Here is a 24,165-nt window from a genome sequence, read left to right on the forward strand (position 1 = left end):
GTTCAGATGACTCCAGCCTAGGGGCAGGTGGCACCAGACAGGCCTGTGCCCCCCCCTCCCCGAGGCCCTGGAAGGGCCAGGACGTGCAGTTCATAGCTGAGGTGCCTCATAACCCAGTGCTGTACTTGACCTTTGCCTCACGACGCACAGCTCTCCCGCCCCACCTCCGGAGACACCGGCTCCACGGAACCGCCCGCCGGCCTCGGCCCCCTCAGGCCCCCAGCCTCCCGCCACCGGCCCGCGGGGCGTGGCTCCGCCGGCGGCATGGGCGAACAAGGCCTGTGATTGGCTCGGAAAGTGGCCGGCGGATCACGTGACGGTGACCCCGCCCGCCCCCCCCGCGCTCCTTATAGGCGCACGTCGGGCGGGTGCAGGTTCGGGTCGCTGGTTGTGTGTGCGGGTGCTGGCGGGGCTGCGCGGCAGCGGCTGGCGGTGAGCGGGGCCGGGCACGGCAGCTGGGCGCGGGCGGGCAGGCAGGCAGGCAGTTGGGGGAGGCGGACGGCTGGGCCTCGGGTTCCCTCTCGGTTGGGCGCACGGGAGACCGCAGGTTGTCATGGCCGCTTTCGGGTCTTGGCGGGCTCCCGCCTCTCTTCCCTATTGGCCGCGCCGGCGAGCGGGGAGGGACGTTTCGGGCACGGCTGGCGGGAGCGGGAGGGCGCCGTCCCCTTCCCCTCCCCCCGCCATCTTGAGAGAGTGTGTGACACCGTTCCCGTGGAAGGGCTTAAGGGGGCTGTGGTCCGTGGTGGCGTCTGCGGTGGGCTGGTGTGGCGGCACGAGGTGTCCCCCTCAGGGCTTCGCGTGCCCAGCGCGCTCGCAGCTCGTGTCGGGGGGGGGGGGGGGGGGGGGGGGCGTGAGGGGCGCCGGGGGAGCCTAACGACCACGCGATTCGTGGCAGGGGTCTTAATGCTGTCAGAGAAATGGTTAAACTGAAATTGTATCATTTTGTAACTAGTGTCCCTGAGCTTTAGTTGCGGGCGGGTGTTACTAATATTTTGCTTTTTTTTTAGTGATCCTATGAATTTCAAAATGACACAGAAAATGAATGCAGCAAAATCATCAGGATCTTTGCAGGTATAGGTTTTAAAGTCTTGAAGCTGGAATATGGGAGCAGATAAGGGATAAAAAATAGAAGATGAAATTTACGAAGAATATCTGAAATGCTGCGATTGCTTTATTCAGAGGCTTGCACTCAGTTCTCTGGGAAACGTTCCATCTGTCTGTTTTATATCCACTGAGGGAATGCAAAGGGATCTGTTGCAGTGTGCTTCTACCAGGGTTCTGTCCTCCTGGCTTGAGTAACCTCTTGGCAGGCAATATGGCTTGGAGCACTGTCCTGCTTGGCCATATGTGCTTATGTCTACTTTTGGTTTTTTCTTGCTGCTCAGCAAGTCCTTTTTACTTTGACACTGAGCTTGCTGTCTCTCCCATGTGGTATTTTTTTAGGTGCTGGCTACCTACCTTGGTTAAGTCTGTTTTGACTTGAGCATGTTTTAACCGAAGTGTTTGTGCAGGCTGTTCTTTTTCTGAAGTCACCCTTATGAGCTATAATTGCCTTAGAATTGGTGGAAATGCTGAAAGGATTTAGGCTCTTAAGAGGTGACTGATAAGTTACTAAAGCTTATAACCTATTCCAGTCTTACTACAAGACACTTCTGTTGAACTTTTTAACATAGACTGTAATGTGAGTTGTACAAATACCATACAAAATAAGAGGTTAGTAGTCCTTTGTCATGATGGATAGAGTGATTGTAATGAAAATTTCTGATATTAATGAAAACTGCCAATTGATGTCTGACTGGTATACGTAGTAATCTTGTCTTATAGTGACTCTAGGGTATAAGTTCCTTAGTGTGTATTTCTGCACTTCTAAGGGGTTAACTTGGGTATTGGTCAATAATTTCTTGGCAGAGTATACTTAACTTTGACTTCCAATAGCAGCAAGCAGTGTCTGACACACGGTGTGATTCTTGTTCCCACAGCATTTAGTGTTTGTCTTGTAGTTCAACAGTAGTATAATTGGTGGCAGAAACTACCGTGGGAAAGGTGAATTGTCATGTGAAGTACAGTGTGAATCAGTAACTTTCTCACGCTGGTATGGCATTGTATTCTGGCTATTCTTGCTTGGTTGTCTGCCATTGTTTGCTGTCCCATGGTGGCAGCTTAACCAACCCAATCAGAACACCTTAATGCAGGAAATGGGTATTTATGCATGACAGGAAAGGTGATAAACATACTGTTCATACAAAACAATAGCCTGTCTGCATCGATGCAAGGAAGCTTTAGACCCACTTTAATGGATAATCAAAGCAATACATTAGTTCAGTGAACACCAGTTGAGGGTGTGTTCACAGGTAGCAAAAACTTCAGGTACTGCTTGAAGTGATGTGTGTGACTTCACCACATAAACTTGCAATTGCAGTCACTTGTCTCTTGTCCCTCAATGTCTAATTGAAGTTGTCAAATACAACTTTGAGAACTTCGGCTGAAGTTCATGTGTCACAGCACTGTAAATGGTCTTGAAGTCTGGTCAGAATATTTCTGCTATAAGACCTGTTCAAATTCCTATTTGAAAGGTAAGGGTTTCCTGAGAGGTGGGGACTGAGCATAGCTTAATGTGATTAAGATCAGTCTTTGCTACAGGTAACTAGATGCACTTTACATAAACCTTAACATAGGCTAAAGTACCATCTTTTTCCCTTGGAAGGGTGAACCATGGGTTACCTTAATGGAAATGTAACTAATTCCTAAGATTCGGTTTATGTAGACTAGCAACTGTGTGAAGCCATATTTGTCTTTCTAGAAGTACCTCACAGACACAGCATGCAGTGCTGCCCCGAGACGGACTCTTAAAATGATTCAGCCTTCAGCAACAGGTTGCCTGGTGGGCAGATGTAATGAGGTATGAGTTCAAAGATAACCTATAGCTGTGTAGTTATTTCTACTCATAGCAAAATGCTTTTGAGCTTTTAACTGAAAACTAATATACTTGAAAAAACATGCAAGCTGCTTATTAGCATGATACAAGCTTACTTTTTTAGTAATATTAAAAAATAGCAATTTCAGAGTACTTCAGGAAATGTTAAATTTTTTTTGTTAAACCTGTGGGTATCAAAGATGATGTCTAAATTGGAACTCTAAGGTGAAGAAAGTGGGGCTCGTAATGACTGACTTGCAGTCATGAGTGGGCACATTTACAAGTTTGTATTTTTAAAAAAGCTGAAATGTTGCTCTGAAGTTAAACCTGCCTGTGTTTTATGCAGAAGAAATCTTCAGTCAAAAGGAAACTCTGGAATAACAAGTTTACCTCAAAGGCTTGTAAAGCTGAGGTGTCTGTGGACAAAGAGCAAGACAATGAGAATATGAATAATGACATTCAAGCTGTAGATCTCATGATAAAAGGTATGTGGCGATTTCTGAAATATTTTCTTGCACTTAAAATGCTATGCTCCCATTGGAATATAACTTGAAACATGGTTTTGTCAGTTAGGTAAGGGCTTTCTTTTTTTTTTTAGTGGCTAGCGGGCATTAATGATACGTAATTCTCTGTAGCATATGAGAATGAGTTCATGGTAACCAGTAGCTGAGGACCATTGTGTGTAACAGTGTTAAAGTCTTCTTACTTTGGCTTGGCTGCCAATGCTTGAACAGCTTCTTGAAGACTGCCTGTATAGCCATTAATACAGTGTAGGATCACTGTTTTCTGTAAGCTTATGTCTCTAGTTGTAAATTTATAACTGATTCCTGGGAAAACTATATGGAGAGTGTTTCTCACAGTTCACAGAACACTTCTATACAAGTTAGATAGCTTAAGGTGATCTCAAGAATTCAGTCTTGGCACAGACTTACTGTAGCTTCATACTTCAGGAAGTCCTTCATCTCAGTATTGGAAAGAAGTGGCTGAAGAAAGGAGGAAGGCTCTGTATGAAGTGCTTCAAGAAAATGAAAAGGTAGCTAGTGAAAGATAATTTCTTTATCACTGGCTGTTGTCTTCCTGTTTTAACATTTTGTCATTTGAACTTAGCTGCACAAAGAAATCGAACAGAAAGATGGTGAAATTGCTCGCCTGAAAGAAGAAAACGAGGAGTTAATGTCCCTTGCTGAACATGTGCATTACATGACCAACATGATTGAGGTACTTAAAGGAATTTTGAGCTAATGTTGGAAAAAGGGAGAAATCAGCAAAAATTTATTTAATGAATTCTGTTTTGTGTATGTACAACTCTTCATTTTAAAATTACTATCTTTACCTGTTTCCTGTGGAATTACCCTAATTTAGAGGCATAAAGCCCCTTCTAGGGGATGAGTTTTTCCTACCTTGGAGCCCACAGGAGTAATGAAAAGGTACTAAGAGCAATGTTTCCTGAAGAGGAGTTTGAACCTATTGTCTTAATAGGCTTTGCATGATAGGAATGGTGACAAGGGAAGGAAGGGTTCATTTTCACTTTCCTGAGATGACTTAAATTCACATGCCTAATAGTCTGTGTGAGGCTGCTGGCTAAATGAAGTGTTTGTGTCCTTTATGTCCCTGTTTCAAGTTTAGGTCCTCAAAGTGGAGCAGTGAAAGGGAGGGGGGAGGCACCTGTGCTCTTTAAAGTCAGGGTTTCACTGAGGAACTGCCAATTTTGTGACCCAAAAATGGGTAATACATGGTCTGTAGGGTTCATAAACTTGTAAATTTCGAAACAGCTTCCTCTTAGAATTCCTTGGGGGCAGGTAGTTCTGCCACTGATTCCATGACTTCTCCACCAGGAGTAGATTGCAACAGCCTCTGAAGCTGTAATAAATACATAGTTGTAGAACCTTGATACTAAAACTATAAGTTGGTTTTGTAGGGATTGAGCTCTGAACTGGGATATGGAACTGTGTATCTGGCAAATACTTTGATTCCCTGACTAGTCTGGGGAAGTGGAAACAAAATGGAAGATTACTGCAAGCAACTTGGAGTTAATTTTCAGTTAGTGCAATTATTTAGATCAATCTGGAAAGACTCCACTAATTTGCCACACTTGAAACATTTTGGTATTCAGGGAGTGCTGCTTTTGAGTCATAAAGCCACAGGCAGAAATTAAATGTCTTAAGAACTTAGAGAACTAGTGTAGTTGGAAACTTTTCCACAGTTCCTCGTTAAGTTCACTTATGTAAGCTGCTCACTTCTGAGGCTTTTAATGAGCCTTAAGTGATACATCAAACAACCAGAAGCCTCAAAAGCAGCCTCTGACAGTCCGGCTTTTCTTCCTCAGATCAGGTTAGGTGAGGAACTTTTATCAAGTGTTAGAAAATGGTGCATCTTCTTGTTCATCTAGATCTAATGTAGCTTCACTATCTCTGATTAAAAATAATGAACTTAATTGTTGTATAGTAATCTTTATAAAATTAAACCTATATAGTATTATAGTAATATTTAACTTGGGAAGCGGTTTCCCATATTTTAGGTTGCCTAAGACAAAACATGTCCTACTGAAGGACCCAAGGAAGACTTAACAGTCAACAAAGCAGATGTGCTCTGTGAGTTAGAGATAGCAATTTCAGTTGAACTTGTCTTAAGATTTTTTGAGGAATGTTTTCATTATCTTCATTTGGCAACTGTTTATATAGTTTTCTTAATTCAGTATGCACTGTCTTATTTCACTGGTTAAGTAGAAAAAGTCTTAAAGTTCACTGTCTCCTGTTTCATTCTAGAGGCTAACTGGGCAAGCACCTGACAATTTTGAGATGATGCAGAGTCTGGCTATAGAGGAGTCCAAAAAAGAAAATGAAGAGCTTAACTGTGAACTTGATGCAGAGAGCAACTCTGAAGAAGGGCCATCACAAGTATCAGGTGGCTTAAGGGGGAGTATGTCAGTTCTTGCTTCAAAGGAAGGAAATAATTTGCAGCTGGAATGACAAATAGGATTATGTGGTTTTTAATTGCAGGCTTCCTTTTGAAAGGATATACTGAAACTTCTCAGGCATAGAAACTTGTGGAAGCATTGCATTACAGGTGTTGGTTTTTAACTGGAGTTACGTAGCAGTGGGAGTATCTGGATACTGTGTAGAAAACTTACTACAGGCTGCACTTAGTTGCTTGTATAAATGCAAATACTGTGTATTTCAAACAGTTGTGTAAATATCTTATCAGTTGGTCTGATATGATACATGAAAATTGATAAATAAATCTTTGCCATACCAAAACTGCCTCATAATGGTGTGGGGAATGGCTAGTTTTAGGTTTAAGAAAATTTTGGCTACTGTAGATAGAAGCTTTCAGTGTTTTTAGGGAGTACCTGGGCAGATTTAACTCCTTAAATTTGCAGAATTTTTGAACAGTGTGGTTTTAGTGGATAGGGAAAGCAAAATAAAGCTTGTGTGCTCTTGGTGAGGCTTCAGAAAATCAAGAAAGGGTAATTAGTCAAGATCTTGTCAAAGTTTAGTTAGATCTATGCTTTTTAGGCTTGTTTAATTGCCTCTGTCTTTTAAAGGGAGCATTTTCAAGATGTACAGATGAGAGCTGAAGTAGAAAGTGTTAGACAGTATCTTTTAGAAATACATTTATTGGCTTATAAAGAAAAGGTGGGGTGTTCTTGCTCCAAATAACAGCAGCCTACACCTACTTCGGAGCTATTCAGAAAGGAAACTCTACGTTTTCAAAGTACTGCACTGGTATACCAAGAAATGAGGCACCTTTTTAGCAAGGTAGTAATGTTCTGAAGGGTTTACAGGGATAAAAAGCATTCTTTAAAACTTTGAGCACCTGTTCTGACATAGGGGGCAGGGCAGGAGGAGTGCTTGCAGTTAAAGGCACTGAGGTAGAAGGGGAAAGCAAGTTGAATACAGGATTTCCAGTCCTGAGTGAACTTTGCAATTGTTCTGCAAGTAACAAGGCCTTCCAAGGATAGGCTTTAAAAGATGGTGGCTGGCTGTTGCAATAGCTTGTGAAGAGCTTGAAGTTGAGTGGCTTTCAGGAGGCAGATACTGAGAGGGGTTTTGGTCTATGGATCTATTGGGCCTTGCCAAAACAGGCATTTCAGGGTATACATGAACATATCTGTGGAGCTATTGATTTGGCACCTTTAAGATTCCTTCCATATCTTAACTCTCTTCCTGTGGGTCTGAGTAAGTTAATAGATGTTTCACAACTGGTTTCAGTTGTTGATACTTGGGGAAACTTAGAACCATTGCAGGAGGTAATACTCCTTCTGTCTTGTTATTTCACCTTGAATTTGGGAAGCACAGGTGAAGCATTATGCTTTCCTGGGGGCTTTGTAAACAAGGATTATAGCTTCCAGTTTGTGCTCTAGAGGGTGTCTAGATTCAATTCTTTCCATCACAGTGCAGAACTAGTGACAAAGGTGTGTCCTTTAATGTTGATATGTTAAAAAATAAACTGGGTAACTGCTTTGTAGAGTAACCTTGGCTTTCTGTTCAGAAGAAATAGATAATACTGTCAAGTGACTTAAAAGTGCACTGCATCAAGACTGTTATAAAAAGTTAAATTTTGTTTATTTACTACTATCGGAGAACTATGATAAGAAAATTGCTTAGAATCTGAGATAGAAGACATCGTAGTTACTCATAGTTAAGTAATTTTTCAGAAGTGGCTTTTTTTTAAACATAAGGAATATTTTGCATTTGTAGAGGCTGTAGAAGGGAAGAAAGCTGCTGCATAATTAGGTGGCCAGGTAGGCTGATCCAACTGGGGCAGCAAGTGCAACTTCTCCATGGTTTTGCCTCCTGCTCTGAACTGCTGTAATACAGGTGCTGCAGTTAGAATAAAACTGCCAGGAAGTAACAAATCCTGAATTTTTATGCATTACTTGCATCTGGCTTTTCCTTAATCTCACCAAGATGGTAAAGAATGCTTATAAGATTTAAATCTTGTGCTTTTTCTTGATTTTTATTTAAATAAAGACAAGATGCTTCCTTGAGTAGCTGGATCCTGTGTATGTATACAGAATAAATCATGTAAGTTCCTTCATGGAGGCAGATTGGGTATATTGTAACAGAACAACTTTTTATCAAGGCATATGCCACTTGGGTGCATGTATACATGCTACTGAACTGTTCAAACCAAGGCTACTATGGTTTTATTTCTTAGTTCATTAGCAGAGAGAATAGTTCATTATATAAATGCTTGAAAAAACATACTGCAGGAGAAGACCAGAAGTGAGAGTTGAATTGTGGCAGTGCATGTTGTGGGTTTTATACCTGTATCTCCATCACATATGTATTGGTCCTTGATCAAACAATCTCCCTACACCTTCTTAGAAATATTAATGCATGAAAGTGTCAGAATTTTTATGATGTGGCATTAATTATTTAAAAATCTTCTAAAGCGTTCAAGTTTCAGTTACTGTCCTGGAAATTCCTGAGTTCTTTTAAAAATGTGCATGTACTAGAACTATGTTACATAGTAAGTCTAGAAACTTTGTATGCATGTGTGAAAGGCCTGTCAAATGTGTAGAAATTGTACACATTTGTGTAATTAGTTCTTTTACAACCATCTGACCTTTTAATTTTGTTTAATAAGAGGAAACTCATTTACCACTGAAACACAGCTATATAACAGCTGAAATTCAACATAGCTAAAGACAAAGGAATTTCATATCCAGCTAAATTACAGAAAGCGTTCTGTCTAGCAGAATAAAATTATCAGTTCTGGAACCTAACTGCAGAATATGATTCTTTCCAAGAAGTCATAAATGCTTTTGTGTACCAAGTTGACCAGCATGCTGACTCCCTTTTGTTGCAGAGGCTATGGCCACAGTGTCATCTTTCACTGAAGTATCCAAAGGCTTCTCAGAAGTGGGATGCATCTGCTGTGTCATAGCACTTCTCCCATAATTGTCCTGAGAGGACACATTTTACAGACATGTAAGACTGAGGTGTGGAGAGACAGGCCATTTGCAGGTGTCAGATGTTTCAAGGAGGAGCAGCTGTGCAGGGATGAGCAGAGGCAAGCAAACTGGGGTGTGTGTATGGTTTGTGGGAGGAAGAACTTTTAATCTGTTTAATAAAAATAGCAATTTAGTGTAAACACCTATTGTATTTAAGACAATGTGTGAAGTGAATTAGGCCATAATAACTACTTGGCTGGGCGATGAAACTGGCTTGGTGTTTGGCATAGTGTTGCTTACATGGGGGACCTACAGTGTTGTCATGTGTTGCAGCCTGTGCATAAGTAATGAAGTTGGTCATGGATTCTTGCAAGGAAGTGTGATGCATGATCATTTACTTTTTTCCTTAAGGGCTATCTGAGGTTATTTTCTTTTCAGAACTGGATTTGAGATTTTGAGCAGGAAGTTTGCAAATCTGCCAAGGCCATGTGTTTCCTGTGCTGTTGTTTTTGAGACTGAATTGCATTATCATTGTTTTCTTCAGAAAATGTTCATTGTGTATAGTTCATTTCTGTTTCTATTCCTGTAATAACAGAGTAGTTCAGCAAATGATAATGGTGTTCTGAGAAACTTTAATTTGCTGCTGCTTTGTTGATCTGCCAACAACTGCCTGTAATGAAATGTGATCGGCAGTGTTCAAGGTCAGACCCTTGGGTGTAAGGATACCTCTGTCACAGCGTTGGGGGCACGGCAGCTGTTTGAAGGCAGGTGCTGTGCATCCTTTAATCAGGATAATTCCATTGCAAATCAGCAAAGCAGGGGTTTGTACTTAGTATGACTGCCAGACTGTATATCTTGACTCTTAATTTTGAATGCTTAGTCAGCAATTATCTGTATATAACAGACTGCAGTATAGGGTAAAGCTACAGTATATACCTTTTCTGAAGGTGTGCTGGGTACAGGAGGAATCTTAACGATAGTGTGACACTCTGGGCAGCCTAACTTAAGCTGCTACTGTAGCTAGAGTAGTATAGAGGTGCTATGGGTTTCCATCAATGAGGCAGAATGCAGGGAGACAATAACAGCATGGTGAGGTTAGCGAAAACCACTATAGCTCATGAAAAGCATGAGGTAAAAGCCACCAACAAAACCAGCAGGCAAACCCCTTTCCCCAGCATGCTTTTCCTGGTGAGGTCCCCATCTTTCAGTCTGTACTTCTGAGTTATTTTGGTACAAGAACTTTTTCCTAATATGCTTTTCTGGGGTGACCCAGACATTTAAATTGGTTTGAGTCAACCTGCTACAGCTGTATGGAAAGTTTTGTAATAACTGCCTGCTGGTTTCTTTGCTAGTTGGTAAGTGTCCATCCTGTTACATTCACTTCTATGCATCTGGTTTTTCCTATTCCACAAAGCAGAGCTCTTGCATTAATGTGGTAGGAAAGCAAATAAAAACATGTAAGTTATGAGACAAATACATGGTTTGTTCCTTTTTATTTGCCTTCTGGTTTTGGAAGCTTTAAGGTTTGTAACTTTTTCAAGGGTTTGTTGCCCTGAGGGCATAAAGTTATGGAATTTTGTTTTTTTTCTTAAAGTGATTTTTTAATATATTGTCATGAATCATGTTAGAATTTGATTCTTTGTTTTATTTAGTTGTCTAAACCAGTTTTAATGCTCAAAGTGAAATTTAGCCTTTATACATCTATATCCCAGGTTCCAGCTTGTCTGTCTCAGATACCACAACAGGAACCAAATTTGGTCTAACCATTCCCACTAAAATTCCTGTGAATTTCCTCACTGACTTTACTGAGAGCCGGATTTGCTTCTTTCTGGTTTGTATGAGCTGTATACATGGTTTCTAATGGTTATAATGGTGTAACAGATCAGCTTTAGATTAATAGACTTCTCAAAGGGTGGATTTAAACTACAATGAGATGAAAGTAGGTATAAGCTCTGCTTGGCATGGCACCTGTATATGTGAGCAGCCCCTTTGCTGTGCTTGATAGGCAGTTCTGTGTTCCCCAGGTCTGCCCCATGAGCCTGAGTGTTTGTGAGAGGAGTGTGTTCTGTTTGGGAAGAGTCTGTGTTCATAGAAGGGAAGAAGTAATCAGTGAATGTTTGGTAGCAGTCCCAGAGCCTCTTCAGCATATATTCTGCTACTTCTTGTGGAGCCTTTTTTGACAAATTTCTTGAATGATGCACAAAGCTGGTTTGCTCTGAACTTAAACTAGGAGTGGCTAGAAATGTAGGGTACTAGTGCTTGCCTGAAAGTAAACTCATCTCACTTGTTCCTAAGTGACAGTTGAGAATGTAGCACCTACAACCCAATGACGACATAGCTTTTGCTTTAACAAAATCATGTTCAGTGCTGTGATACGCAAATTATAAGCGAGCTTTCGACAGATAGGTTCTACCTGCAATACATACTGACAGATGTGGGAATACAAGAATATTCTCTCTTCAAAAATATGCCTCTTGCTGATGCTCTGGGATGGAAGCAAGTGCCTGCACACATGCATTGAAGGAACACAGAGCACAGTCCTCCCCTTGCTTCCAAAGCAGCATTGTAGTTTAAAGCTGGCTTTTTTTAAAATGTGCTTTGGTTCACCTCACAGATGTACAACGAAGAACAGTTGTTTTCACTATAGTTTCATCCTTTCTCTACTTTTTGTACTTTTGTGGTTTGTGTGTTTAGGTTGCTAGAATGTTTTGCTGCTTACTACCACCACCACCCCACCCTTAGCCAGCAGAAAGATGAAAATGCCTAAGTTGTGCCTTTTGAAACACAAACTAGTATTGCACAATTCTCCCCCTGCACAAGAAGTGGCAGGTTTCTGTCTGCCTTCAGGCAGCAGTCCTTGCTACATGTATTGTTCACTTGCTCTAATTTAGATGTTTTTGGAAGATATTAAAGTAATGTTCTTCTAGATCTTCACAAAGTTGATCTGGTATGAAACACAAATTATTTCTATGCTGTAAGAAATCTAGCAGATGATTTCATATAATTTAGCTAAACTGTTTGAGATTGTCCTATAGTCTTGTCCAGGTGACCAGGCTTGAAAAGGCAAATATTCCCTACAAGCTTTTCTCCTTAATGTGTTTAAACAACTGTTACAGTTTGCCCGAAATCCAGCTGCAAGTAGTGGCTGTAAGAGCCACCTATGATACTGGGAGCTGATTGCATGTGAAGATTGTATGAGCCTCACAGTAGAGAGGCTGCTGGTAAAAAGTGACTATACATATGGACTGATGTGCTTGGTAATTAAAAAATAATCTTTATTATAACTTAAATGTGATAGGAAATATGGTGAGTACAAATGCCACAAAACTAAAAGCAAAAAAAAGCAGAAGTCAGTACAAAAGGGACACCGTGGAAGAGTTCAGCTGATGGGATAGGTGTGGTATAAAAAACAATGTGGTTTCACCTTCTGCAAAAAGTGTCTATATCCCTTAGTAAACAAGTAAGCATTTTGAACTGTACAAAATGTACTTTAATTAAAGGAAGAATATATATATTTATAAATATACAGATATGTACATTGTTGTAACATTCACAGTAAAAAAAAAACCAAAACAACATTCCCTGCCTGCCAGTGTGTTTGGCGCACAAGGCTTCCTTTTGATGTGAATTGTTTGCAATCTTTTCTATGTAGTCTATGCAAATTTGGGTACTTGAGTTGACATCTAAATAGCATTTCATGCATAATGAACACAGTACAGGAACACTCTTCTGTTAAACTATTCACCTCCACTGTTAACTTAAGGCTCATAATCAACAGTTTGAAGCACTGGCTGTCTTTCATCCCTGCAGTGAGCTGGGGGGGGGGGGGCAATGCATTCACTTCACCCTCTGTTTATTACTGCCTCTGAGGTCCACTTTAGTTTTAGTTCTTTATATTGAAAACATCTATAGAAGCTATGATCCACTAATTAGTCTATGAAATTCAATCCTGCCTACAACATATAGGACCACATGGCTTGGGGGGCTCATGCAATTAGTTGTATTCACTTCTGGGAGTAAATAAATGCACTTTACCTTTTCATTTAGTTTTCAGAAACCTATGTGATTGTTTGATCCCACTCACAAATCTCTAAATTAATGATGGCTCATTGCTGGAGGGCAAGAGAAAGGAAATAAAAGACCAGTGGAGGCATTTAGTATGAGTCACCAAAGTGACACCTCCTAGGGTTTACATCATGCTGTTTCTGGAGGCAAAACTTGAAGAAACTTGCTCTATATTTCATTACTTAGACAAAGCTGAGAAAGCTGAGTGGTGTTCCCTGCTGTTGGACTGTTGCTGGGGTCATGGCATAGCAGCAGATGCTTAGCAAAAGCTTCTTTGCAGTCCTGTTCAGGTGACCTCCTACTTGTCCTTGTTAGATATATCACGTGTCTCAAGCTTTCATGACAACATCAAGGAAGTAAATGTAATAGTAAAATATATGAAGATGCCAAATCCTAAAAACTCACAGAAGTTTGTTGAGGCTGAATAACTGCAATTATGTTATTTGTTATGAATCAGGAAAGTTTTGCTCCTTAGCATCCAACTGTTCCATCATGAGCTGCAAAGAGGAGCCAATAGGAACCCTTAAGCTGGATTTTAGATTTTGCTTTTCTTTAAGAAGTCTGTAAATTGCTACATTTTGGGACATTCTCATAGAATTCTTCAAAGTCTTTCTTCTGCTCTCCACAGTGAAGTGCAGCTCCATCCTACCTTAGTGCCTGTTAAATGTAGGCAGTTTTTTTTCCACCTAAAAAGCTGTGGCAGTTTCAGTTCCACGGCGGCTTCCAACTTTAGCAAACTCCCGGGGAAATTTGTCCAGCTGTTCATATGCCAGCCTCCCATCTTCACCTGAATGCAAAATGTTAAAGCATGATACCATGTTTTATCATTGCCTTACAACATTTAAACTACTGGATTCTCTGCTGTTAGAAAGTACTGATCTGCCAGTAAGTTCTTCCCCTTCTTAAAATTCATCTTGTTGAAGGCAACTTCAGAAATCACTTGTAAAATTTAAGCATGCTTTGAATGTTCAAATTCTTATTTTTTTTAAATTTTCTCGTGTAATTTGCTGGTTTTATCTAGAGCAAGAGAGAAGCAGACACAGCTTGTATGATTAGATGGCAGTATCTGTACACTTGTCTTACTAAGTGACGTATGGGGCTTGCCCAGGTCTGAGCTGCAGCTGTGATACACTTGAGGCAGATGACATTTATCCACTGCTACTTTGGACAATATGAAGTTTACCCACATCTCGCATCCTGGCATTTTAAAGTGAGTCTACCTACATCTTTGCTTATATATCTCTGGAAAAGAGGAAGCAGTATATTTGGTAAATTTAACTATTTGTGTTTTAAACCATTTTGTCTTAGGTACGCTGTCATCTGTATGCCCCTGAAGACGGTATTGAGCTTAGTGTGTTGAATTGGCCATTAGGAACCAAAATGGTCTCTGTGTGTCATCTAGAAGAATGGTAGTACAATCTCCCACAGTTTTCAAAAGTGTCCCTGGGCCAGTTGTTTTATAAGCTGAGTGATAGCACATCCAGCAGCAGAGTGAATTCCTGCCCAACTGGTGAATGAAAGCATGCTTGACGAGTTTGCATAACTAAAGTCACAGATTGACACACACCCATGGAGTAAAAATTCATGCTTAGTCTAAAGGCCAGAAAAACAAAATTTTTCTGTGCTACTGAAGCACTGGTGCCCTGAAACTGTGCAGCTGGACTTGCAGTCACATGGTGCTATGCAGCTAGATTACAGGTTAGTGAACAGGGTATCTGTCGTCTCGAGGACAAATGAGGGTCAATGCAAGGTGCCCTGAGGTACTCTGCAAAGGAGGACTTGCAGGCTAGCGTTTATCCAAATAAGCATATAAAGATAATTTAGGTTAAATGAACACTTGCAGTGCTAATGGCACTTAAGTGTGACTTACGGGATTACAGGGGTGATAGGAGGGGACCCTCAAGAGGATGATAGATGAGATACAACAGGCAGTGTGCCAGCCCTGCCTCATCAAGGCTGCTTGGTTCTCAAATTCATTACAAGTTATTTCTGTTTGTCAACTTCTTCTTTGCTATTTTTCCTTTTCTACTTCCCCCTCCAGACTCATACAATTAGATTTCTCTCTTTTTGGCTCATTTTCATGATCTTCAAATGGAAAGATTTTTAAGAATATATATTTTCTTACTTGTTCGAGTTTCTAGTTAAAATTTCGTGTCAGTTTAGGGTCACATGTTTGTATAACTCAGGTGTCTTAACATGCTGCTCTGTTAAAGAAGAAAATAAAATACTAAAATGCTCTAAACCAGGTAACTCACCAAGGGAGAGCAGGGTTTCGGATGCCACTTTTCTGATCTCTTCGTTGTCGGATTGGCAGAGTGTGACCAGCATTTTAATACTCTCAGTAGCCTGGGAAGTGCACAAAGAACCACATTAGCACTGCACAGGACGCTGTGGTTTTATTTCACAACCTTGCATAGAAACGGTGACCATCCTCTGCGCTGCCCTTCCTACTCCAAGGGAAGGGCCTTGCTGGAGACACAAGGAATGGGGTTCCCCTGAGGGGGAGCATCTAGGAGGATGTGTATTTTCTGCTGTCAGTGTGGATCCTTTCTAAATTTCCTACCCTATGTGCTACATGCATAGATCTGTCTGACCTTCTGGTCAGACTGCTGCTTCTGACTGTAGGCTGGGTGATTGATGAGCCACGGAACGAGGCCATAGGAGTGCCAGGGTCGGTACGGCGGGGAGATGAACAAGAGACAGGCTTCAAGGGAATGGATTTCATACTGAGTGTGTCAAAGCTGGTAGGTCTGAGGAAGCTGTTCCCACCCATAGCTGTGCCTGCCAGGGGCACGTTGGCTGGCCAGCCCTGTTACTTTACTGCAGGCTCCTCACTGACACCTGCGCTCGCCAGCATTTCCACATTTTTGCCTTGCTTCTGCTATTTTGGGAAGAAAGCAGGGAAGAATCCTGATCTCTGCTACAGAAATGTCAGGCCTTTGGGGAATGCAGCTGTCATAGTGTCTCTGGCAGGCTATTTAACATGACAAGAAGAGAGATGAGTGAAAGGAAGGGCAGGCATTGCCCTGGCATGACACCTGGGAGAGGCACTGAGCAACGGTCAGTATTTGGATGAGCCCTGTCTATGCGCGGGGCACAGGTCTGGTCTGTGATGCTCTGAATGAGGGCTTAGCTGCCAGAGCCATTACACCTCACCGTCTGGTCTTCAATGTGGTTGCTCGTGCGTGACTCAGGGCAAGTCTGCATCGGGTGCATGCTGATGACTACAGCTCAAATGCTTGTGAGTGACGGGACCACAGCAACAGAGCTTCGTTGCGATCTGCAAAACCCCTCAGAGATGTACAGTAGGACCTTGTGCAGCTGACATGATGTGGGTAAGACTGCCATTGGGTTAGCTCATCCACAGTCACCTATCCATTGTAGCATTCCCATCTCTCAAATAGTATCTTCCGGAAAGGCTTCAGCTTTTATGTGAAGATCCCAAATGATGATATGTCCCCTCAGTAGTTTTTTTCCCCAGCAATCTCCTTTGTCACTATTCAAGATATGTTGGAGCCACAGTGCTCAAGTTGAATGTCTCTGGCTCCAGTTCCCACAGCTGGTTCCCAGTTGGCCTTTTCCTGAGAGATGAAAAACCCCACCGTGCCCCACATGCAGCAGAGCTGTAATGCCCCTCACTGTTTCCTCTCAGGGATGCCTGCTAGCATCTCATTTAAGGGAAAAGTTTTTTCATATTTAAACAATATTGAATTATGTATTGTAAGTATCAGGCTGGAACGAAGTCACATATTAGAGCTGTCTTCTCTAGGGGACAATTTTGAGGGACAAACAGTCCATCTGCGGTGGGTCTGTCTCACAGAACACATTTTGTGCCCCAGTGTCCCATGTCAGTCAGGCTGGGGTGGCTGCTGCTTCCCATGGCTTTATACAGCCAAAACAAAAGTGCATTTTTCCTTCCTGTCATGGAACGGAATGCAGCAACAGTATGAGATGCTAGCTGAAGCTGTAGTGCCCAGATGCAACAGCTATTTATCACAAAACGAGCTGTGACCTGCCTTCCTCTTTCTCTTCTACTTCTGCAGGCCACATGCATTACAGCTAATTTTATCTGGGGAAAGGATTTTTTTTCCCCCTCTCAGTCAGTACTCTATGGATGAACATTTTTTTTTCTGAGATGTGGAAGGAAGTCTCCTAAAGTCAGTATGAGAGGGAGGAAAAGGTGATATGCAAAAGATAAACTTTGTTGTCATTGCAGAGCTCACTTGTTTTTGCAATGAAGCTTCTAAACTGTTCCCAGACAACATGGTATCTGTAAAAGGATGCACTGCAGCGATGCAAAACAAAAACACTACTGATGCTGCTATTGCGATTTCTACTTTCTTGTTTGTACCTATCAGATGTCCTTTCTTTAAAGCAAAGTGCAACAGTGAGTTCCTCTTACCTTGAGGTATCGTAAAGCCAAGCAAGCTGCTTTCTGCAGCTGGAGGTTGGGCTGGGTTAGTGCTTCACAGTAATAAATCAAGGCCTGAAAACAGATAGAATAATGGTGAAAATGTCTGTGCCTGTGTGGAGCAGAAGGGTGGAGCGTGGAAGCACTGCTACCCTACTAAAGGGAGAGGGATTGCAGCCCACCTCCCTGACAGTGAGCGTGTGGAGTGGAGAGGCAGAGCCCTGCTGCAGGTAACACGGTGGGATAATTCCCGGCAGCAGATCCAGACCCGGCTACTCATTATATCTTAGTAGTCTCGGGCCAGCTTGTGGTGAGGTGCAATCTGCCACCCTTGAGGGCCTTTCCGCATAAATCGCCAAAGAGCTATAAATGGGCCTTGGAGTCTGAATAGCTGCAGAGCTGACCCTTGAGGTGGTCTCTCTAATGTAGTAGCTACATTAGGGAGTAACAGATAGTAATGAGCAGGCTGGGGTGGACCCCAGGGGGACTGCAGGTAACTATTACAAGGTTAGCGTGAGGTGCTAGACCAGTATACTGCTTGGCCCTAGAAATTAGTAGCTGCTGTTGAGCAAACAAAACCAGTGCAAGCGGCAAATCTCAGAGGCACTTGGCTGTGCAATGAACTCGTCTGCAGCACACGGCTGCATAACGCCCTTGTACACAGCACCCCGTGGCCCTTCCTGCAGGCAGCGAGCCAGGTGTCAGCTACCCACGCCTCTTCCAGGAGGTTATATTTTCCCTGAGATGCTGCCTCCATCAAGCTGGGGATCGAGAAGGATGGTATGAGATACCAAGAGGCTGCAAGCATGGAAGATGAGGTAGAAGGGCAAACAAAGAGGAGACTGGTTTGACAGGGAAGAGCAGCAAAGAGTGAGCTCCTTTTTCTCCTCCCTCTGCCTTCCTTCCGCTTCTCTTGCTCTTCCAACTGCCTTTTCTTTTGCTCTCTCCTGAGAGGGATAGTAGGGAAAAGTCTGCCATGAAAGGGTAGGAGCCGACCCCTAATTTCTTCTTACTCCGCCTCTCCCTTCTCTTTCATTTCTGTTTTTAAGCTGGCTCTGCTCGTTGCCTTTGGTATCTGTGACAGACTAAAATCTTAGATCTCACAGTTGAGCTGTGTTTGCCCAAGGCAGTCCATCCCCTCCAGAAGTGGTGGGAGGTCCCCTAGATCCCAGCCTCCTTTGGGAAAAAAATAAAGATCTCAGAGGTACGTCTGTGCCTGTCAGTGATGCTGGGGACTGCTGACTTGAAGCCTTGGACCGAAGCCAAGTCTGAGACAGGCCAGCAGAAATGCTGAAGTGTGGAAGATAGCTGGAGAGCACAGCACTCGGGGGGTATTTGCAGAGTTTTGGTTAGTACCTCTTTAGTGTAATGACAGGTAGAAGCAGACGGGCAAAATGACAGAAACAGACCTGTATATTTGCAGAAAAATTAGACAGGGAGTCCCTCTGGATCAGTTTCAATCAAGCTTGGAGTATACACGTAGATCTTCGAGACACAGGCAGAAAAAAGTCATGACAATACAGGTCTCTTAAGCGATGGGTGATTTTCTGCCGCTTACCTTCTCCCTGAAGTGCCTGTTCTCTGTGGTAGCTGTCAGAAGTGATGCCACAGTCTCACTGACTTCGTTTTTATTTTCATTGAGAAGCAAAGCCAAAGCTCTCAAAACTTCTTGCTGTGGCGGAAGGTTATTGGAGTTTATTTTGGCCACATTTTGCTGCAGTTTTCCATCTTTCACTGACTGCAGCACCTGAACTACAGAGGCTAGAAGTGTGAGAGAAAGGTCCTGGTTACTTCGTTTATCCTCTCAATATTTCAAATTGCTCCCTTCCCCACTAGCAATCCTCGATTTATACTATACGCACAAAGGGCATAAAAAAGTCCCCATCTCAGCAATTGCAACATTGCAGTGTGCCTGCACAGGGAATTCTCTGGGCTTTAAGCTGGGCCAATTTCTCAGATGTTCTTCCAAAGGAGGAGATGAGTAGATGGGCTAGGTGGACACTGCAACACTTACGCCTACCCAGAGCTAAGGGCCTGCTTGTCAAATCTTCGCTTTCTGCTGGAAGATGTAAATCCTCCCCATAACAAGTGAAACCCAATATCCTTGTCAGTGTATTGACTTCCAGAGCATCTTTGTGAGAATGTTTCCCAGTCTGACAGATGTCTGCCACCAAGAGCTGGGGCTCATATGTTTCAGAGGTGGTCTGAAAAGCCTTTTTCTTTCCAGGTTTCAGAGCAAAAGCTCCACAGTATGCCCAAATAAAAATGAAAACTAGGCAAGGTTCTTCAGACTGAGTGTCAAATAGAGACGAAAACTTGGCTTGCCAGGGATTGCAGTCTAGCATGTTCTGCGGAGCATTTGCTTCTCTCTTTAGTTCTCGGTGGCAGAGCCTGCCAGACACTGAGGTGCTGTGATCCCTTGGCTACTGAGACTTGCTCAGCACTTCAGAAGGTCTCTCCGTACAGGATGGTGAAAGACCGGAACGTCATCCAAGCTACCACACAGAAAACTTCCCAGACCTTGGGCCCAGCCCACCACCATCAGCCATCTCCTAAAAAGTAACTCTTTCAACAGAGATTTTTCACATTTGAACATGGAAATAGAAATGACTGAGGGTTTATCTGCATCAGCTCTTTTCCCTTGATATGTTCAGGCGCATTCAGACTTAGTATCCAAGGTACTTCTTTGTCTCCTTCACCACCTTCTTTTGTAAAATCAGCCTGAATTGTAAAATTCAGAAGGTCTCTCCATACAGGATGGTGAAAGACCTGGACTGTTTTGTGCTGAGCTCAGAAGGACACTGATGTACTCCCCTGTTAGCCATCAGAATTAATATACCCTACCTTCTTTTGCGAGCTGCAGCAAATAGCTTCCAAGGTCATTAACACTGTGGCTGGCAAAATAGTTGTAATACTGAAAGACGGTAATGATCTCGGAGGACATGCTGGAGTAGAGGACAGGCTCCGTCCGGTCCAAGATCTGAGACACCAGGATCCTGAAGACTGCAGGCAGCCACAGACAAAGGGATGCATTAGTGAGAGCAAAAGCTGCTGGCAAAATACCACAGCGCACTTCAAAGCCAGATACTTCCCAAAGGTTCTAACCTCACCTGCGGTTAGGTTAGAAGCTCCACAGACTTTCTCCCTGTCTAGCTTTCATCACCAGAAGATATCTTTGTAAGGATGAACCTCTGCCAGTTTACGGACGGCTAGTGCAGCTTCCTATCTGATCAATACAGCACCCTTTCTACCCAAATGAATCACTAAACACATACCCACATGCACTGCCAGTTGCATCTCTGTGATGCCACTGAAGCAGGGAAGATGCGCACAGAGACAGGATTTCGCTGTGCTTGGTCTTATGTTCCTGCGTGAGCGTGTGGCACTGGAAGGCTGGTCTGAGGCACTGTCTGTGAGAGCTGAGGCAGGGAGCAGGAAGGAGAACACTGCCTTGGGTAGGCATCTGCAGTGCAGGTGCCCACGCCTGACCGAGTCACCCTGCGTCCCTGTTCTGTCCCAGGGAGAGCTAGTCTGTATACCTGGAGTTTGAAGTGTGGTACATCCCACTCCAAACGGGAACCTATGTTCACATAGACTCACTCGAATGTATATGAATTTCATCCCCGTGCACTGTCCTGGGGCATGGACAATATACAGACGCATAAAATTAAGTGTGAGGATTCCTACTTCACTGAATCACTTAGAAACCTGTATTTGGGAATAGACTTACTTTCCAGTTAGCTCATAAACCTTAAAACAGTATTTTCTTTTCTTCTCACCTCACCTTTTTCTTCTATTCTAATGTGATTATTGGGCCAAATCTGTTTCAAGAGTTGTAGCATTAGTTTTCAAATGAGATCTTGGAGCTGTGGCCAAACAGACCTCCAAGGGGTTGGAAAACAAAGCAATGAAGATTGAGTAAAGCCCAGTACACAACCTTTCTCCATTTTGATGACTGACACAATTTTTTAGCAGCAGTTGGTACCTGTTTCTGCAAGCCCTGGACACTCCTCATTCACAGTGGTGGCAAAATTGATATCCAACTGCTTCATCATCTTGTCTGCAGACGTGTGATACACTCCTGAAGGGCCAGTACACTTCATCCAGAAAGCCAGCAGCGACAGCTTTTTGTGGAACTCTGGAATTGCTGGAGAAGACAGAAGGAACGATGAAACAAAACCGTGCTGGAAGCATCAACTTCCAGAAGAGAAAAGATGGTAAATGGAGGAAATCTCAGTCCAGCCCACTGATGGACATTAGCTGTTTGGTGGGTCGCCCTGTGCCATTACCTTCACAGAGCATGATCATGTGCTTACCCCAAGTTTGTAACATGTTTTTTCTGTTTCCTGTGGTAGGATGTGAGAAAATTTGCTCCTGATCCAGTTCTGGGCACTGATGCCTCATCCTTTTAAATATCATAAAATAATATGAGAATACTGCAAATGATCTGCATAAGACTGGTCCCTGTCCTAGCACTGCTGTGTGGCCTTGGGTGAGTCACTCAATTTTGCCTCAGTTTTCTGATAAACAAAGTAAATACACCATGTTGTATTTACCTGTCCTGCCAGAGTGCTCACGAGGGTGAGCACCTACATGTTTGTCAAACTCTTCCAAGGTATTAAAATAGATGATACAACTAGAAAAATAACTAAATAATTCTCTATAGAGATGGCTAAAAATAAAACAGATAAAAGTGTTTGAGGAGTTGTATTATGCCTCTGATAGTATAAGGCAGATCCTGCCTTTCCTCAGGAAGGAGAGGCGGAGGAAGAATTCGGCTCTTCAGAGGTGGCAGCATCCCCACCTCAACACAGCAATGACCTCTGTCCACCTTCTACACATCAAGCGGGATAAGAAGTCCTTTCTCTTCTCACCTGCTTGTTTCTGGATACCAGCACTGAAGACAGAGTGAGCCCCCCGAGCTGCTGTGGTGACTGTTACACCTGCCCGTAACAGAGTCGCACCTCCTGCAGCGGTGGTGAGCTCTGCACAGTGATTATCTCTGCAGGCACGCATGCCCAAACAAACCCTTTCCAGAAGAAAACCCCCCTAACTTGTCTCTTACCATCAGTAAGGGAGGTGATGTTTCCCAAGTTCTCAGTGCTGATCTCCACAATGTTCTCCATCACGAGGATCTGCCTGGACAGCTTATCCAGGAGGTCTCTTGTCACGAATGGTGTTTTACTGGAGAATACAATTTGCTGGTGAAGACAAATGGGAAGAGAGTCATTGAACAAAAAAAACCCTCAGAAGTAAACAAAAAGCTCCAAAGCACCTGGTACCTGAAGTGCTATGGCAAATTCATTGCCTAATACCATGGGATCTCCTTAACTTCAAAAGTTTCTTGTCTCTGAGATATGTTATGGTCCTGGTTGATATGCATCGTTGCTAAATCTTTAACATCTACATCCAGATCCAGACACTTGAGTATCCAACTGGCCATTTGCATAAATAATTTCTGATTTACACACTCTGCAAAGCTAAAGGAATCCATCATCATAAGCCTTAAAGCCAGAAAAGAATATTAGTCACATAACGTGGGCTGTGGACTTTCAGGATATACCTGCCTGGAGGCAGACCACAGGTCTCTCCTTCTCCACTACATTTCAGCTCTGATCAGCTGCTTGGGTGCCTTTATTAATTTGGTGCTTTTGCTAATATTCCCTAATATTTGCTAATACTCCCAGCTGCTGACATCTGTATTTTTTTCAGCAGTCCATGTAATATTGTTCATAGAAAATCTACTCCGTGTGTGGACATAGTGTGAGCTCGCATCCTCCAACTGCATATTTACCGTGTGCTCTTGTACTTAAACCAAAACCCTCCCCTTTTCTCATACTTGTGAGTCAGCAGGGTGTCCAGCTTAGTGCTAAGTGTGCTGGAATCAGGATTACTCTGTATTGCTTCAGTGGGCCTCTGGGAAAATAAAGCTAATTATATCTAAGATGGAAGAGTCAAGTAATTGTAAAGAGTAAGCTGTGGTATATTTTGATTCGTCAGGAAAACCCTGATGCCCTTGCTTGTTGGAGCAGCTTGCTGGAGGTTTAAAATCACATTTGCTGTGCTTGGGCTCTGAAAAAAAAAACCTCTAAAAGGTTTTACTAGTTAGTTGTGAGCAGGAACAGACAACTTTGTTGTCCCGGGGGGCTGCCATGTGCTGCCTTTGCTGTGTCTGTTGCAGACGATCTCTCCACCTCATGTGCAGAAATTCATTTCTGGTCTTGAGCATCACAGCGTTGTCTGGGGCTTGGTGAAACAGTGAGGCCACGGGCTTCTGTTTTAGCTCTGAAGACATGGGCTGCCTTAACCAGGGACCTCCCGGCAAAGCCAGTGGACATGTGTAACGCAGAGCAGGGGCTGCCCGTGTCACTGCCGTGCTGCTCGTTGGTCCTGCTGGGCAGCACCTGCAAAGTGCCCCATAGTTTCCATGTCAGGTCTGCTCTGAGATGGGCCAAGACAAATGATGGAAGCTTTCCTGGTTGAGGGTGAAAGAGGTCACCTTCCTACCCCAGCATAGTGGCAGTCCCAGGAGTAGCGCTGACCTTACCAGCCCACTTGTACCCCACAGTGCAGGTACACTAGTGCTTGCAGGAAAAATATTAAAATACATGCCCCAAATGAGCTGGCCCTAGTACCTGAATGAGCTGTGTGCAATACTGCAAGTGCTTAACTATGGTTATATCGAGGCTGTCATTCCCTGTGGTCAGGGGCAGAGGGCTGCCGGCCACGCTGGTGCCCACGCCTGTGTCCTCAGTGAGAGCTTCGCTCAGGTGGCCTCTGGCTTCTGGGTGCTCTGTCCTGTAGCTGGGGAGGAGGGATGAGGGAGGTCAGTGCAGGGCTGGCAGCTGCCACAGCAGACACACAACACACTCTCAC

The 24,165-nt window shown here is 43.3% G+C and overlaps 2 protein-coding genes across 5 annotated transcripts in view; one reads left to right on the top strand and one right to left on the bottom strand.

Moving 5' to 3' along the window:
• Window positions 1–323: 323 nt before the first annotated feature.
• GMNN (geminin DNA replication inhibitor) lies at window positions 324–10,289 on the top strand. 4 transcript variants are annotated; one of them, XM_056333386.1, is made up of 7 exons: window positions 324–432; window positions 1,008–1,071; window positions 2,801–2,899; window positions 3,261–3,399; window positions 3,865–3,947; window positions 4,022–4,132; window positions 5,680–10,289. In XM_056333386.1, exons 2-7 carry the CDS (start codon window positions 1,015–1,017, stop codon window positions 5,881–5,883), a joined length of 693 nt encoding a protein of 230 aa, XP_056189361.1. In that variant the 5' UTR covers window positions 324–432; window positions 1,008–1,014; the 3' UTR covers window positions 5,884–10,289. The 4 variants fall into 4 exon arrangements, with proteins under 4 accessions (XP_056189361.1, XP_056189360.1, XP_056189359.1 ...); XM_056333385.1 differs by lacking the exon at window positions 324–432 and adding an exon at window positions 533–693; XM_056333384.1 differs by lacking the exon at window positions 324–432 and adding an exon at window positions 704–735.
• Window positions 10,290–12,064: 1,775 nt separating this feature from the next.
• Window positions 12,065–24,165, bottom strand: part of RIPOR2 (RHO family interacting cell polarization regulator 2) — a 70,255-nt gene continuing 58,154 nt past the window's right edge. Inside the window, 8 exon segments of the mRNA XM_056333381.1 lie at window positions 12,065–13,665; window positions 15,134–15,224; window positions 17,281–17,364; window positions 18,848–19,050; window positions 20,134–20,292; window positions 21,275–21,436; window positions 22,355–22,490; window positions 23,925–24,093. Coding sequence (XP_056189356.1) covers window positions 13,565–13,665; window positions 15,134–15,224; window positions 17,281–17,364; window positions 18,848–19,050; window positions 20,134–20,292; window positions 21,275–21,436; window positions 22,355–22,490; window positions 23,925–24,093 — 1,105 coding nt within the window. The 3' untranslated portion in view covers window positions 12,065–13,564.

The sequence above is a fragment of the Falco biarmicus genome, chromosome 3 (genome assembly GCF_023638135.1).
Source record: "Falco biarmicus isolate bFalBia1 chromosome 3, bFalBia1.pri, whole genome shotgun sequence".
Classification (NCBI taxonomy): domain Eukaryota; kingdom Metazoa; phylum Chordata; class Aves; order Falconiformes; family Falconidae; genus Falco; species Falco biarmicus.

Bases quoted from the DNA above. Each gene is read 5' to 3' on its own strand.
- GMNN (XM_056333385.1), top strand. From the start codon at position 554: ATGGCCGCTTTCGGGTCTTGGCGGGCTCCCGCCTCTCTTCCCTATTGG. The intron at 1,072-2,800 runs GTATAGGTTTTA...TTGTCTTTCTAG, and splicing joins AATCATCAGGATCTTTGCAG to AAGTACCTCACAGACACAGC. The intron at 2,900-3,260 runs GTATGAGTTCAA...TGTTTTATGCAG, and splicing joins TGGTGGGCAGATGTAATGAG to AAGAAATCTTCAGTCAAAAG.